Here is a 16,239-nt window from a genome sequence, read left to right on the forward strand (position 1 = left end):
GCTCACCAACCACAACCCCAGCTCACTCAATCAAATTCCATATACACATACACCACCCACCACACTCGGCACACCATGGACGTCTCCAGCAACCGGCTCTTCCGGTTCTCCAAGCCCGAATGGCTGAATAACTCCGCCGTCCGCAATGCAGGTGTTTACACCTCCGGCGCACTGGTACGGCTTCTTCTACCCGACGCTCATGTCCCCCATCCCCCAATTCCCACCTTTACAAAATGCTAACAATCCATCTCTCCTCCAGTTCGCAGCAGGCTTCTTCTTCCTCATCGATGTAGCATCCTTCTCCCACAGCTCCCTTAACGGCTCAGACGTCCACATCAAATTCGTCGATTGGATCCCCGGTATCTGTTCCGCGCTGGGAATGCTGGTGATCAACTCGATTGAAAAGTCCAGGCTGCAGGCCGATAGTTTCAGTTACAGTGGTGGCGGGGTGGCGTGGAAGGCGCGGTTTGTGCTGTTTTTGGGATTTGCGTTGCTGGCGGGGGGGTTGGCGGGGAGTGTGGTACGTTACAACTATAGTTTACTGGATTTGATTCGAGTCATTCGAGGGACTCTTCTTGGTAGGGGAATGGTGAAAAGGCTAACGATGTGTGCGTGCTTTGCAGACGGTCATGGTACTCAAGTACCTCGTTAAAGACTATCCCATTCAGACGCTGTACTTTGGTATTGCGAATGTGGTGGCTAATGGATTGATTATGCTGAGGTGCGTTTCATCCGAGAATGAGAATTTGATCTGGTCTGGATTATTTGAGATAATGTGGCTAATCGTTTTGTTTTCCAGCTCTATCGTGCTCTGGGTCTCCCAGAATATCGAGGATGATTACACTTATAACCTGGCGCTGTGAAGTGCGGTGGGTGGAGAATTGACTTGACTTTGATGAATTGATTGAGTCCTGATCGGACCGGACTTCACTTCACTTGACTTGAACTGAATTGAATTGAACTGATATACCTATTTTGCGCCTTTGATATCGTTTGTATTTTATGCGCTGATATGATGACTTGGCTTGGGTATTTAGCATTCGCATCCTGGCTTTAGGGCTGGGGCTTAGCGTGAATGGAATGGACTTTTTTCCTTACGAAGCTTGACTTTATGAAAGTCAGTCGCAAGAGTAGATGTGTAGGAATTGTATAATCGTGTCTTTGAGATAACCGCCAAAATATGTAGCTGGAGAGAAAGTCGTGAAACATGAAGGTAAATCGATATGTCAATGACATTTCAACAGGGTATAATCACCCAACGCCTAACAAGTAAACCAAATCATCGTTATATCCCACAACTCAGTCCCCAAAACAAGACTCATATCCAATTAATCAATTCCACAAAACACCACAAAAGATAATGCAAGTTCATATTCTCATAATATAGCATACCCCCCAATCCAGATCCCAACCCCAATCCCAAGAACCAGATCCAGAACCAGGTCAATGATCCTCACAAAACAACCTTAACAACTCATCAATACAAGTCATAGCCTTCCCCTTCTCCAACAACACAGGCGAGACTCCAGCACCCGCATCCTTCAGATACTTGCGCAGCGCGAACGCAGAAGCCTTGTACGTTGCATGATACATGGCTTTGAACTCGTCATCGTCTGCAGCGGCTCCCGGGGCAGGTGTTTCCGCGCGGAGAGTCTCCGGTGCCGGTGTTGAGTTTTGGGTATCTTGTTCCGCGTCTACAGTAGACCCGGAACCAGCGGGGTTCAACTTGCTCGAGAATGACGAGGATGTAGAGCGCGGGTTGGTGCGGTGGAAGCCGTATAGTCTCATACAAGTAAGGATCGTGCGGGTGATTAGATTCTTGTTTTCGGCGATGATGGCATCTGCGGATTTAGGTGGGGAGCTTGGTGTTGTGAGGTCGTTTTCGAATGTTGAGGTTGAAAGGAGCGATGGAGGTTGGACGTGCTGGGATGCACGGCGGGATGGAGGATCTAGGAAGGGATTTGGTGTTGCATTGCGCTTTTGAGGGTCTGCGCTTGGAGCAGAACCAGGGACTGAAATTAGGGTTCCAGCTCCCCGTGCACCGAGTCTGCTCGCCGGTCTGTGTAGACCTGCTCCAATCGATACGGAGCGTGACCTGCGTGCTGCCAGTCGGTCTAGTGTTGATAAACTCGGCGGGTCATCTTCTGGCTCGCGCTTTACCCGCAGCGTCTGGGGATTCTGCGATGCGGACGATGGTCGAGACGAGGCCATCAATTGGGAGACGGCCTCGCCGCCGCGCTGGCGGACGCGCCGGTGGTGCTGGGCGGCAACTTCGAACAGAGTTGCTACCCGCTTGCGCTTTGGACTGGGCGAGTTTATATCCGGGAGGAATTCAGCCTGGGTAGAGGCACGCTCTTCATCTGAGCTTGGCGGGGGAGATGGGAAGGCCTGCGCCTGAGTGAGGAGCGACTTAGATAGCGGCGCTGCATATATCCTCAGCTGATATGATTTACCCGGAGAGGAATTGGGCTGTCCGGGGACATCAGACGGCGATGAGTTCGGCGGGGTGGGCGGGCGTGCGCAGGACGTCGCGGTCGACAACACGCCGTATATCAAGAGGTCCGTCGTGACAACGCTGGTATTCCTCACCGGGACACCGTCGACACTGACCAGCAGGCCGACGGGGCATTGCACAGACTGGTGAAGTTCCAGTTCATCTTGGTTCAACCATATAGCTCCCGCCAACTTATTCTGGAGCCATTGGGACGTCCCCGCGTTCAGGGTGTGTAGTTCAAGGTTGGGGCCTGCTCGGGCATAGAGTGGGATCAAAGCGGGATTGACAAAGCTTCGAAGATCGAGTTTGGCAGTTTTGGATATGTCGCATTGCCAGTGGGAGGTCGGGTCGACTAGGCGGATCCCTAGTAAGTATCAAGGTTAGCCAAGGGCATGGCCGTCACGAGGCGCGTCGAAGGCTTTTACCTTCTAGCTGGCGGTCTTGGTTCAAGGTAATGGAACCCGACCAGATATTCATGTTAAAGTTCTGTCACTCGGACTGCTCCTCCATGGCAGTCCTTGTGTTGTTGGTAGTATTGAGCGGTCAATTAGATGCGTCTCATCATTGACAATTGCTTGTCGGCGCAACGCGCTATGACGCGCGACGTCACGTGAAACTATAGATCAACGCCAATTTGGTGAAATAGCTAACATGTTTGAAGGCCCGACAAAACGTCGAGAAATATTCTCAGTCATACTTAGAGGAATGGAAGGAAAGCTAATACTTGGTATCTGGACAAATTATTGAACACCGTGTCAAAAGGAATGAGGCCGAAGCATTACGGCGACCCTTCGTTCTGCCTCCAGATTCGAGGCAGAGATCATCGAACGAGCAAATCGTACATAGCTTACTTATGTGAGTAGAAGCAAAAATCCATCAAAAATACTCTATATATACACTGCGTTAGAATACACCCAGAGTAACATAGTCAAAGACATGCTAAAACCATCAAGCGGCAATTGACGCTAGAAAACCATTCCCCCGCTCCGAGAATATCGTGGATACGTGTAAAATCAAACTAATCGCGCAAAAGAAAGGTCATCATGGAGGCAATTTGGATGTTCGTCGAGCCCCTATAGCCTATCAAAAGAAAGTATAGGCACACAACCCATATTCCATCCAGTCATCAACAATCAGAACTCTTCCTGCTCCTGGAAAAACATCGAAAAGCTGATGATAGTGCCGTAAATCAATAGGCCGCCAAAGATGGACATGATCATAGCCGGAATCTCGATCGCTCCGCTGTGTGCCAGAACTGCGGGGAGTGCTAGAGAGAGTAGGATGTCAGCAGATCAGGTCGGGATGATGGATAACCACCGGACAGTCACAGCAACTGAGTCATCACAGTCATGCGAGACCAATTTCAGAGAATGATGGTATTGTCCAGGCAATGACTGTTCGACGTATGTTGTCGCTAGGCCAGGCGGTAATAGGATGGGCAACTCACCGATACCGGCCAGAACCAAGAATCCAGTCATAAACCGTCCAAAGTCCATGGCCGAATTGCTCGAGCTGTCCATGAAATCATCTGGGTTCGCACATCGTCCACAGATCCAATTGGGGAGCGGCGCAACGATATAGATGGCAACGACCAACAGGGGCCAGTACTTGTGCCATAGAGCGGAGGAGAGAATAACGAGTAGGAAACCAATCGCGAGCACCTATATCTAGTCAGAAAGCAGTCCTACCCATGTGTCTCAAGCTAGCAAGCGTGGGGTTACGTACAAACGAGAGCGCGATGATGGTCTTGAGTCCAGCTGCCATGATTGCGAAGTCGCCGAAATTGCCCGGTTCGACGAGATAGGAGAGATTCGGTTAGGGTATAGTAGCGCGCAGTTCAGACGGAAATCTCAGAGGTAGTTCGAGAATGGCAGCCCCATTGGCAGGGATTGAGGGGAGAGGAGAGAGTGAGCTTCGGAGATGGACGAGGAACGAGTGACGTTGGCGCCTGAAGGTCACTGGGTGTTGTTGCCTCAGGCAGCAAGAGCTCATGCTTCACACCGCGTCACCTTACCTGCCTGGCTCCAGCGTCTCCATCTCATCCCCAAGCTCCATCCGCGCATTCTATTGCCCTCCTTTCTATTTCCCCGCTGAATTGAAAGGATTCTCATCCTCCTCTATAACTTTCTCGTTCTTTATCACCTCCTGCCGCCATGTTCAGAAACAACTACGACAACGATGCTGTCACCTTGTAAGACCTACCCCGGCTAGTCCGCGAGAAACCAGCAACGTACTAACTCGAGATTCGTAACAGCTCTCCACAGGGTCGGATATTCCAGGTCGAGTATGCACAAGAGGCTGTGAAGCAAGGATCCGTCGTTGTGGGATTGGTGAACAAGACACATGCCGTCCTGGTCGGACTCAAGGTTCGCCCTACACTTATCAATCAACGCCATCAGGGCACACCAGAAACAAGAAGCTAACCCAACCCCGGGAACCAGCGTAATGCCGAAGAACTCTCCTCCTATCAGAAGAAGATCATCGAGATCGACTCTCACATGGCCATTGCCATTGCCGGCCTGGCCTCAGACGCCCGCGTCCTCTCCAACTTCATGAAGCAGCAATCGCTCGGTTCCAAGATGACCTACGGCCGACCAATCCCGCTGGAACGCATCGTCACGCAGATCGGCGACCGCGCGCAAACCAATACCCAGCACTACGGCAAGCGGCCCTATGGCGTGGGTCTGCTCGTGGCCGGTGTCGACGAGGCTGGCCCGCACTTGTTCGAGTTCCAACCCTCGGGTCTGATCCATGAGATGGTGGCTTGTGCTATTGGCGCTCGCTCCCAGATGGCGCGCACATACCTGGAGCGTAACCTCGATAAGTTTGCGGACTGCAGTCGTGACCAGCTGATCAACCATGGTCTGCGGGCTCTTAAGGAGACGCTTTCGCAGGATAAGGAGCTTACGGTGGATAATACTTCTGTTGGTGTGATTGGGTTGGCTCCTGAGGGATCCAAGGGTCGTATCGAGAGCTTCAAGCTGTACGAGGGTCAGGAGACCGTGCCGCTTCTGGAGGCCTTGGAGCGATCTGAAGCGTCTGGTACTGTGGAGGACGAGTCGATGGAGGTTGATTCATAATTTCTCTGGTTTTAATGATTCCGCATAGACATGAAATCCTTGCTTATGCCGTGTTTTTCCTCTCCAAACTGTGCTCCATTTCATGCTTACTCTATTCATACCCGAAGGGCCTTGACTTTGTTTTGTTCTTCAAGTCTGCGGATTCTATGGTCTACCGGTTTATCTGGATATCTCTAAACCAGTACCCGCAGGAACATTAGCACATCCCAAAGCAAACCGTATTCCACCGAGATGATTCATATCCACAAATGCAAGCCATTATTCCTCGCCCCAGTTCAACTGCATCCGATCACAGCTGCACTGATACTCCAACAACTTAGGAACAACCTCCTCGACAGTATGGGCCTCTGCCAAAATCGACCCATTCTCCACCGAAATGAATCCCTGCTCAACAGCATTACGCCTCCAAGCAAGCAACCCGTCCCAGTACCCGTTAATATTCAACAGCACCACACCAACACGATGAATACCCAACTGATTCCAAGTCGTCATCTCCATAACCTCCTCAATCGTACCAAACCCACCCGCCAAAGAAACAAATCCAGAACCCGGTCCACCCTCAAGCACCATTGTAGCCATCATCCGCTTACGCGTGTGCATATCGTGAACGATCGTCGTAATACCGTATTCAGACTCGGGAATCCCTTCACCCTCCACGGCGGACTCCGCGAGGACTCGCTCAGCGGCCTTGCCGCCCTCTTCGGCGGGGGTGGACGTGCCGTTCTCAACGCCCTTGGCGGCGACTTTGACTAGAGCGCGGGGGATAACGCCGTGAACTGCTTTCGGACCGGAGAGGGAGACGAGGGTCTTGGCGATCTCGCCCATGAGCCCTGTGGTGCCGCCGCCGTAGACGAGTTGGACATTGTGCTTGTGGAACTCGTAGGCGAGAGCTCGGGCTGCTTCGAGGTGGACTGGGTCTTTGCCTGCTGTTGAGCCGCAGCTAGATACCCCCGTAAGAGGGGATTAGTTAGCTCTAGTACTCATCGTGTAGCCTCGACGGCCAGGAGGTATACAACCACTTCATCGAAGCAATACTGAGCGAGGTGGCGGAAGGTATGACTCACAAAACACAGATGACGGCAGGCTTATTCTCAGCCATGATGGATGATGTTCAAGATGCAAGTATGTGTGAAGCTGTAGGTATATATACAGAATGTATCCCTCTTTTTGAGAAGCAGAAAGAAGAGAAGTGGTAGTGTTATGATGTGGCAAGAGAAGAACTGTTGGAGGCCGCGGAGGGCCATTTCTGGGATGCGGTCCCACTCCGATAAGATAACGCGATGCAGGGACGACCACGTAGGCTCTTGCGAACCCGTGGTTGGTTCCAACATGGGCGCTTTTTGCTTTGTTTGTTGGTTTCCAGGGGTTGGGAGTCGACCAAGCATGGCTCTGGAATGGAGGAGCTGAATGGGATCGTTCCTTGACTTACCACTATGTAGATCTACTACATATATAGCGGGGTACCATGACTTTGAACCTCTGTCAAAGGACTAAAAAAGAGATGGTGTCTGAGCCATCAAGAAAGACGATTCAAATGACCTTTAGAAAGACCTGAAAACAGAGGTCTTTAAGGACATGAAGTAAAACCATACCTGGGTGAGCCGTTTCTCTGGCCTCAGGATTCGAATTCCTGAACTGCCACTGTACGTACATCTACGGAGTTATCTACATCGCCGAAATTGATAGGTCGACAATGACACAACCGGGACAAAGGACATGTCTAAAAATGAGAGTTGAATGGAAATAAGTAGGGTCTTGATTTCGTAAATTCTATTAATTCATACCATCCAGACGCCATATAGAAAATGTGCTTGTGTTCCGCCTTAACACATCACGGGTATCATTAAGTATGCAAATCAGCTCGCAATCCGATTCTTCTTTTTCTTCCCCTTACTATCGCCCGGAGTCGGTGGGGCGCTGCTCTTCTCCGACGCCTTCCCTGGTGTATCGATTCGAACCTGCGGGGTAGTCGATCGTCCTCGTAGCCCGGAGGGTGTGTTCATACCCGTGCCTAGGGTGGCCTTGGAAGCGGGTTTCTCTGCGGCACCAGCTGCACGATCACTCTCGCCGACCCGTGACAAGATAAAAGAGCCGGGCTCTCCAGTTAAGGGTTGCTCGTCCATGAACTCATCCCCGTATTTGGTGAAAAGGTGGAATGCTTCGGCCAAGTTTCGGGTGTCTTTGAAGGTGGAGCTGGTCGTCGTGACACCGAGACCGGCCTTGCCTGTGGATTGTGTTTCGCCAGCGGAGGACTGAGTGGCATCGGGCATTGGTGTATTTTCCTTGCTCTGCTGAGAGGCCTGTTGACCGGGTTCCGTGGTGCGGGCTGTGGGTGGTAGATATGTGTGCCCTGTGGATGGTGTGAATGTGGGGAGGGTCGAGGCTGTTTTTAAGAGTCGCGAAAGAGAAGTGACGGCAGTGAGCTGGAAAAAAAAGGGCGAGTTAGCATTCAGCGTCCGAACAACTTGCAAGGCCGGTTCCAGGCCACAAAGGTTGCAGCTTACAATTCGGTTGCCGACCACACTGGCAACAGACGGTGCCATGTAGATAGTGTCGCCGACCACGAAATAAGTCGCAATCACCGTCACCTCATCCTCCATTCCACTCCGCTTCCGCCGTTCCTGCTTGCGAATCACCCATATATTATTCGGCTCAAAGTCGAAGCGATTCGGATTAGACTGCGCCGCAGCCTCGAGAGGGTCAAACGAAACAATGAATTCCAGGCCTTGCATCTGCTTCAGTTTGCCCTCAAATGTCGCACGCGTTTCAACGACGTGCCGGAGGGACTCGTTGTAGGTAGCTTGAGTCGCAAGGATACCATTGTTGGATTGGGGGTCGAAGAAGGTAGACTCGGCAAAGTAAAAGAGGACTGATCAGGGTGAATCATAGTTAGCGAGTTCGCCTTAGCTTGAAAGCGGCAGACATACTGTTGTTGGAGTGTAGGTAACCCCCCATCATCTGCACGTGCTGGGGAGACCTCCAGATGATCTCCTCCATCGGAGCCGCCTGGCCAGCCATGGTGGCGCGAGTGGATGAAAAGGTCAATCCCCTTGGTGTCAAGTTATGCTAGCTCGGGAATAATTCCTCGAACTGTGTTGAAGGAGTAGGGAAGCTGGTGTCTGAGACCAACTGGTGATCGGGGAGCGGAGGAAAAGCAAGTTTAGCTTGTTTGCATCGGAGCTTATGTGTGGAGCCGCTAGCGTCATTCAACAACCTCCACCACCACAGCCAGGATTGGATATTTCTGCTCATTCAGGATTCCTGTACATCATTCGATGGCTTACTAAACTATATTGGAGCGGTGCTGGCAGGTGTAACACTTAACCCAAGGCAACGGCCAGATCCGTCTCAGTAGATCGTCGTCTATTGCGCGGTCCCAAGTATGGAGGAAGCTTAATGGACTCCAAAACACAACTACTTGCTAGATCACTCATTTGACATTATGTCCACAACAAAGCGTTGAATATGACTAAAACAGAAACTTATAATACAACTTAGCTCATCACACAGTACCCAACGGTAACAGACACCAGGGCCAAAATTGCTCCCCATCGCACCAAACCCCGTTTGATATGATACTGAGCGGTACGCACAATTGCTTCCGAATCATTGATGTGTGGGAAGGGAATATTCTCAGGGACCTTCTTTCCAACTACCTTGCAAAGAGGCTCCCAGCCATCCTTCACCTCGAAAAAGACAAGACGCTCCTCGGGCACATTCTCCTTGAGCCAAGCGATATGTCTGGCATATGTATCACGATCATGACTACCAGCTTGAACACCATACAATCGCTCCCACTGTATAGCAAGCTGTTCGGTATAATCCACAAAATGCCTCATCCCCGACAACGGAAGAAGAACAGCACGAAGGAACCAAGCCATCGCCAAGCCTTGTGCTTGAATCATGCTCTTTTCCCATGAGATGGGATCGCGGGCAGTGCAAATCACTTTCGCATTGGGATATATCTCCAGAAGCTCCGGGACAAATTGTGAACATGGGGCGTCGGTGACGGCTGTATAGCCGTGTAATCGCTGGCGCACGATTTTCTGCATCTCAATTCGACTGGCTGGGTCTCCCTTGGCCCAGTACTTCAATGCCTTGATCCATGATTGAATCTCGATAGGTTCGCCTCGTGAGATTTGAGTGCCGCCGTGGTAGGTAGGTCCGTCTAGAATCATTTCTAGAGCGGCGCTGAATGATGAAGTCCCGGTTCGTGGGAGACCGGCGCCAATGACTTGAATCTCTGCGCCTGCTTTGGGGACGGACGCTTGTTGACCCATGGTGTTTTTGGTGGTGGACGAAGCAGTAATAAATAGTTTGGATCTCTCAATGAAGCCGAGTTGGTTTAAGTAGAGATAAACTCGTGTTTCGGCCCCCACAGTTACCTGCGCTACATCAACCTTGTTTGGGCGACGCGGAGGCTCTCGTAAGATGTGGCTGCAGCCAAGAACAATTCCACATTTCAATCAAGGAAGGTCTGTTTGGCTTATTTAAATATCAACGGTAAGCCGAGCGGCCAAGACATCAGGACATATCTGATGTTGGAAGTATGAACACCGAGAAATGTGGAGACCTATCAAAATAGTACCCACAGTAAGACCATGTTTATTTGGACCCCCTTAAGCTTGGAACCTTATTGATGTGGAAGATCTTTTTGTACTACGCGCTAACCCCTTGATCCAGTGCCATTTTTAACGTCGCTTGACTATCAAACCAATCAAAAGCCAAAGACCTTAAAACAATAGAGCTACGTTACAAATCGCTCGCCCTAAGGGATGATTCCCGAACAAAGGATATTAGTCGTGATCTTCAACGCTTGACCTTTAATTGAGCCCCAACCTTTCCACGATGGCCTTCGCGATCTGCTCACGATTTCCGCACTTGTTTCGTCAAAAAAGCACTGTGAGCCAGGCGTATAATCACCTGCAACTATTGCCCTCGCGTCATCTTTCTCATTCCTTGCAAGTCTATCTTGGTGGACTCGTGTGCAGGCCGACCACGACTCTCAACGACTTCTCATCCCGCGCTGAATCTTGTCCACTTCCTTTCCAATATGCACCGGTAGAGGAGGTTGAGAGACTTGAAGGGTACCGGCCTGGGGGATATCACCCTTTAATGATAGGGGACCAATCCCAGTTGGCTTTGTTTGGTGCCCAGTGACCTCCACCATTTAGGGCGGCAGCCCACTCTAAGGCTCGTAGTGACTACCAATCAGAGCGATTTCTTCCTGAAACTGTCCTGGACTTGAAGCCTGCTGTACAGCACTGCGAGTCCAAGGAGTATAATTCAGTACATGGTGTATTGGTAGGAATTAAACCAGTGCTTTATCAGAATGCCATGTTTGCTATGCTAGAGATTCTTGAATTTTCGAGCAGTCAAAATATCCTAAACCGAGCTGTATACGTGCATGCGTCTCCTGCATGGTGGTGGCGTGCTCATAAGGGCTTCAAATGGCTATGGAACCTAAGCCAAATAATTTCTCATTTCACTAGGCGTATGAATTGATATACAGACCGACCGAATGGTGTGCAAACATTGCCCTGTCTGGACAGATCAAGCATACTAATTAATAGTCTGAAGATCCATAGCTTTAATCAAGTCGGAAATAATCTTTTTTGGTTAGCGTATTCCACATCAACAAAGAAGAGAACTAAAACTCACCACTCCGACATAAGTATCAATATTTCCACCAACGCTCTGGAGCTTGTTGTCGATCGGATCCTCACCGTAGAAGATCATGTCCTTGGTACCTGCAGCCGTATTTAACTCCTTGAGAGACTGTGCTGCCGAATCATCGTTACCCACGCGGCAGAGACAGAACAAGACAGCGGGTCCAGTCTTGTTCACACTGTTAAGCTGTGACTTGAAGTTGTTGACCTGCGCGCTAAATTCAGGTACGCTGCTCCCGAGCTGAGAGGATGTTAGTAACTCGCGCACTAATATTGAAAGCAGAAGAACAGAAAAGAGAGACATACATCTCCATCAGTAATAATGACCACGATAGTGGGGTTCAGTTTCTTTTCTATCGCAGCAGTAGCCAATGGGTCCAGGATTTTTCTTTTCAGTGGTCCGGCAACATTCGCACCAGTCTCAAACGTCATGTCCGAGACGATGCCAATCAGATCATTCTCAGTAGTCACATTATCAAACTCTGATCCTTCGAAAGAACGGATCGAGAACTTGTTGTCGGGGTTGAGCGTCTTGGCAGCCTTGTACAGACCCTTGATGGTATCTTTGGTCGTCGGGATACGGGAAGTTTCACTCGTCATGGAGCCGCTGTCATCTGTTTATTTATCAGTAACATGCACCTCATATGTAAGGTTGACAGTTTGTCTTGGGAATGGGGAGGTATGACCGTAGAGAATGGTGAAGTCGTAGAAGGCTAGCTGGGCTGCCTTGGGAATCTCCTCTGCTGGGATGTTGGACTTGGCTGCAATGCCCTGGATGTTCGTGGCTGCCTGGCTAGTAATTTCTTGGATCTTGTCCTCAGAGAATTGAGGAAAGCCAGCTAGGTTCTTGGTAGCGAACTCGTTGAGCTGCTTCTTGGTCTCGACCTCGGCCGGAGGAGTCTCAGGCTCGGCGGGGACAGGCTCAGGTTCGGGGGCAGATTCAGGGACAGATTCGGGGACAGGCTCGGGTGTAGTTTCAGACGGCGCGGTGCTGACTTTGCCGACGTTATCAATCACCGGCATGCTGACATCTTGAATGTTCTAATACGTGGAGAGAAGATTGATTAATGTATAATCCCTTCTGTTAAAGAGTAGAAGGGAATACCTTTCCAGTCAGCGCAGCCAGCTCGGGCACAAAGTCCGACAGAATCTGATCCGCAACTTTGCCTGCAAAGAGGGTGAGAGCGCCCTGGAGCTCAAACCGACTGAGCCCAGAAAGGGGGCCATTGGTGAACGACTCAATCTCTTTGCGATATCTCTCGTACTTGCATCCTCCGAGGGTAGAGCTCAAGATGAGGAGGAACTGCTCCATGATAGTGTTTTCACTTATCAGATGGGAGACTACCTGGACTCCCACCGGGACCCGCAGGTTGAAAGTAAGGAGGTTGTCCATGCTGGAATCAGATATTGAGTAGGTGTCGCGATTGGAGTAATGTTTCGACTGAAAACCAACTGCTGTCTCGGTTTCTTTCGGGGTGCCTTAAATATATGAGTTATCTAGCACGCTAGCCCGACAAAGTCATTACCATGTTGATTTTCGTATATCCACATCAGGACAGGTTCATACTAACCCACGGAGATACCGAGACAGATTCCAGCACCTGCTGTTTATCACACAGTGCTAATGCCTCTAGCGTCTTGCGCTGATTGGAAAAATTGCAGGGACAAGCTGTCTATGGCCCTCCTTCCAATGATAGCACCTGCGAGCGCCGGAGGCATGCGTGTCTTCTCCGTAAGTTCAGCCTAGATTTGATGTTTGTCGCAGAATGCACCTATGTACGCTCGAGAACCAGTATTTTACTCCGTGGCTGGCTGAGCGGCGGTTCGTCCGGAACTGGGCCAGGCGATAGACAAAGTTACGGGAAGTATAAAGTGGAGCTTGTCCCCGCAAGATGTCTAGGCCTTAAAGCCCGAGACCCCACAAGAGTGCAGACCAATCACTTAGCTACACGACCTATAGCTTGGAACTACTGTACTACATGGACGTTTTGCATGTATACCGTAAACGGTAACATGTATTGGAAAACAAGGATTGACTTTTCTAGCGATCCTGCAGGAATAAATATCTGTAATTGTAGCTATTCTGGTCTCTTTTCTATGTCAAACTCCACTTAATCTGTTTATCGTCGTTGCTCCATTACGTCCTTCGTCACTTTTCCTATTCGACCAACTAGACTTCCGAACATACGCCACTTCAAAGTCTCCCTAGGCCCCAACCCTAGGGAGACTGCCACAAATGGCACAGAATCGCTGTCAGTGCATAACGACGCAATTAGCATGATCTACGGACATCTTGATATAGTCGGCCAGAGCGTGTTTGGTAGCGGTGGCAAACCCGTCATCACAAACCCACTAATAACAGTCAATGGAGTATCTATGACCTTGTAGCCATATAGCCATCTGTCCTCGTGCCGCTGTTAGGGTTGTTGGCTGCATGGACTTGGGTCCATTTGCTGCCGGATTGCAGCCAGGTATTTCGATGATACTCGTAGTGTATGCCTCCCAGTTTCCTCGATCGTCCAATCAACGTGGGGAAAACCGTAGCGAGGAAGTGGCCAGACGCCGGTTGAGCCGGTCTGCTTCGAAGCGTGTGCTTTTTTTTCGGACAGACAACAATGACTGTCGGAGAAAGTGGCGCCGATGCAGTAGGAGTCTGCCGCACACTGAGCAGCGCAGTAAGAGACGAGAAGGGTTTAGGATGACATGCCACCGCATCCGCAAGAAGTGATTATAGTTCAGCTTGAATTCCATCCCACGGATTGTCTCCGCATTGCGGTGGAGATGTGCGCAGTAGCCGTCATTTTTTCTCGGCGACGAGCCAAGGGGTTCTGGGAAAATGGAGCCCGGAACTGTTCGACAGTGCCTAATGTCGTAGCAAAGTACCTGTCTTGTCATGATAAGAGACCATCTTGCAAGCCTGCTCTTTCGAAGATTTCTCGGCACAGTTCTTCGGGGTTTTGGTATTGCTGATTGAGCTGATGGTCATTGTACAGGAGCCTTTTTTGCAAAGATAAATGTAGCCTCTACCACTGCATCTTCGAATTGAGCCGTCGATTGACGGACAGACCTTGTTCGACTCGGTCTATGTGGAGAAGCTCTTATGCACTGCAGTTGACGTTTCTGCAGCTGAGAAAGGAAAAGTTCGACCGTCCAAGGATGAGTGGGGTAAGTGAGGTAAATGACCAAATGTGAGACACGCAAGCCCCCATAAAGCCTCCGGGGTCTAACGTCCAGCCAGCCATCCTAATTACCATTGAAGATACGTGGATCCGAACGCCAACGGAGATAGCCGCAGCCAGTGATATTGCTAGATTTCGATCGGCTGCAGTTCCGATCCCACGGGTTTGCTTGGTCCCGGGCTCCGGGGTACAGATGCACTTCTTCATCTTGTCCTTTTGATGACAGCATTAGCGGCGGCGGCTCGGCCCACCCGTTATGAAATTGTCGGAATAAAGTAAGACTGGTATCAACTAGTAATGAAGGTGACCAAAGGGAACATAATTGTGTATCGTAGAATAATATTTAACGGATACGTGTAGCCAGAGGGTCTAACCCGAGTAGGTTAGTAGCCATGTAGCTGCAGGTTTGATAGAACCTGCGAGCTCTGCGGAGTAGAGGGGCGACAATGGTACATAGTTTGAACACAATGGTTGTGAGCACAGACTTCAATTGCTGCCTTGTACATAAAGGCACATTTGTTTGGTAGGCATAGAAATATCGACTCACCAGCTTTTTTTAGCGTATTGATGGATAAAGAACCCAAATTTTGTCCCTTGGCTTGACCGGTGGTGTAGCTTGCTGTAAATTTCCAAGTACAGCTGCTTAGTTTGGGTATGATGATTTCTAAGCGAACCCATTTCTGAAGCTGTCATGGTAGCTAAGCCTGCATGCGGACCCCTGTTGTACTGTGACGTGTAAACGAAAACCTGCGAAGACTATCTTGTTTAATCCTGGTTAAGACTACGGTCTATTATAGCGCTAAATCAGGAGGCCTGGATTAGCAATAGCCCGCGAGACCTAACATAATTTACTCGAGCACCCCCTGCACGATATTCGACTATGCCCGGTTGAACTTCATGGATTTGTTCCTTTCATGAGTGCACCGGTGGATATTTACACAACTGATTTACGCGGCTCAAATAGCGTAAATTGACTGAGGTTTCTGTTGAGGAAATTTACAATCAATTCCAGGCCTAGGAGGCTGGGGTTAAGTAGCTAAGGAATTGGGCGGAGCGATGTTACGATGCAGATTCAGCTTAGTGGCACGGGTCTGGTTGTCATATTCATTCCTTGAGATGTTTGGAAGGGGTAATTGACTGTTTTGACGATTAAGAGAGTTTGATGGGCCTATGTTAGGTATAGTAGGAATGAGTCGAGTCTAGTGCGCTTTGAAGGCATCGTGGGTCCGTGTGTGCCGGCAGGCTTAAGGGCCCTCTGTAGCTACGGCTTTCTCTACAATGAGCCCGGAGGTGTGGGGCTTGCATTTCCCTCATAGTCAACTGGTTTTATTTGTGTAATTATAAGCTCCTATCCCAGAGCCTTCTATATTCTCGGCCAGTATTCTAATATCGTTTAGTGTTGGAAAGACGCAAGACGTGGAAGCTTCAGTCGGTCTGGCCCCGCCGCCTGGTCCACGGACAAGCTCCTATGGTATATCACCTGAAGCAAGACAGGCATTTTTCGGTGACCTTCTTGCTCCTCTTTCTCGAGTACTTCCTCCGTTGCAGCAGAATGGGCGCAATGACCCAGTTGCCATGCTTGGTCGAAGCCTTGCAAGTCGAACCAATCAAAAGAAAATGCAAAGAGCTGAGAAGGACATGACGAAAGGCAAGAAGAACAAGAAGCTTAACGCACTAGAAGGAGGGCTTCAATGAGTAAGTTTAAAAAACTGAACATGTCGCAATTTGAGTAACAACCGCTTATAATCATGGCAGCTTATTGTTAGACCAGCCTCTTCAGAAGCACTGGCGTATAGGAGGAACTCAAAAAATGACCA

The 16,239-nt window shown here is 49.9% G+C and overlaps 8 protein-coding genes across 8 annotated transcripts; 2 read left to right on the forward strand and 6 right to left on the reverse strand.

The window, feature by feature from the left end:
* Window positions 1-75: 75 nt before the first annotated feature.
* On the forward strand, window positions 76-863 carry N7473_013387 (UPF0220 family protein; the record flags this gene model as incomplete). Its single annotated transcript, XM_057159326.1, has 4 exons — window positions 76-174; window positions 260-520; window positions 624-721; window positions 800-863. 4 exons carry the CDS (start codon window positions 76-78, stop codon window positions 861-863), a joined length of 522 nt encoding a protein of 173 aa, XP_057002062.1.
* Window positions 864-1,443: 580 nt separating this feature from the next.
* Window positions 1,444-2,971, reverse strand: N7473_013388 (uncharacterized protein; the record flags this gene model as incomplete). The annotated part of the gene is made up of 2 exons (XM_057159327.1): window positions 1,444-2,858; window positions 2,920-2,971. The coding sequence occupies 2 exons, from the start codon at window positions 2,969-2,971 to the stop codon at window positions 1,444-1,446; spliced, it is 1,467 nt and encodes a 488-aa protein (XP_057002063.1).
* A 656-nt stretch (window positions 2,972-3,627) lies between these two features.
* N7473_013389 (Vps55 family protein) lies at window positions 3,628-4,258 on the reverse strand (the record flags this gene model as incomplete). The annotated part of the gene is made up of 3 exons (XM_057159328.1): window positions 3,628-3,761; window positions 3,942-4,155; window positions 4,220-4,258. The coding sequence occupies 3 exons, from the start codon at window positions 4,256-4,258 to the stop codon at window positions 3,628-3,630; spliced, it is 387 nt and encodes a 128-aa protein (XP_057002064.1).
* Window positions 4,259-4,647: 389 nt separating this feature from the next.
* Window positions 4,648-5,574, forward strand: pre5 (proteasome core particle subunit alpha 6; the record flags this gene model as incomplete). The annotated part of the gene is made up of 3 exons (XM_057159329.1): window positions 4,648-4,685; window positions 4,749-4,860; window positions 4,936-5,574. The coding sequence occupies 3 exons, from the start codon at window positions 4,648-4,650 to the stop codon at window positions 5,572-5,574; spliced, it is 789 nt and encodes a 262-aa protein (XP_057002065.1).
* A 258-nt stretch (window positions 5,575-5,832) lies between these two features.
* On the reverse strand, window positions 5,833-6,673 carry N7473_013391 (LOG family protein; the record flags this gene model as incomplete). The annotated part of the gene is made up of 2 exons (XM_057159330.1): window positions 5,833-6,514; window positions 6,639-6,673. 2 exons carry the CDS (start codon window positions 6,671-6,673, stop codon window positions 5,833-5,835), a joined length of 717 nt encoding a protein of 238 aa, XP_057002066.1.
* Window positions 6,674-7,430: 757 nt separating this feature from the next.
* On the reverse strand, window positions 7,431-8,592 carry med6 (mediator complex subunit MED6; the record flags this gene model as incomplete). Its single annotated transcript, XM_057159331.1, has 3 exons — window positions 7,431-7,997; window positions 8,079-8,443; window positions 8,502-8,592. 3 exons carry the CDS (start codon window positions 8,590-8,592, stop codon window positions 7,431-7,433), a joined length of 1,023 nt encoding a protein of 340 aa, XP_057002067.1.
* A 476-nt stretch (window positions 8,593-9,068) lies between these two features.
* On the reverse strand, window positions 9,069-9,854 carry N7473_013393 (sulfotransferase family protein; the record flags this gene model as incomplete). The annotated part of the gene is made up of 1 exon (XM_057159332.1): window positions 9,069-9,854. One exon carries the CDS (start codon window positions 9,852-9,854, stop codon window positions 9,069-9,071), a length of 786 nt encoding a protein of 261 aa, XP_057002068.1.
* Window positions 9,855-11,136: 1,282 nt separating this feature from the next.
* On the reverse strand, window positions 11,137-12,636 carry N7473_013394 (uncharacterized protein; the record flags this gene model as incomplete). The annotated part of the gene is made up of 5 exons (XM_057159333.1): window positions 11,137-11,184; window positions 11,236-11,484; window positions 11,550-11,857; window positions 11,930-12,284; window positions 12,349-12,636. The coding sequence occupies 5 exons, from the start codon at window positions 12,634-12,636 to the stop codon at window positions 11,137-11,139; spliced, it is 1,248 nt and encodes a 415-aa protein (XP_057002069.1).
* Window positions 12,637-16,239: the final 3,603 nt, after the last annotated feature.

Source organism: Penicillium subrubescens (genome assembly GCF_028828155.1).
Source record: "Penicillium subrubescens strain IBT 31985 chromosome Unknown utg000014l_segment0_segment0, whole genome shotgun sequence".
In the NCBI taxonomy this organism is placed as follows: domain Eukaryota; kingdom Fungi; phylum Ascomycota; class Eurotiomycetes; order Eurotiales; family Aspergillaceae; genus Penicillium; species Penicillium subrubescens.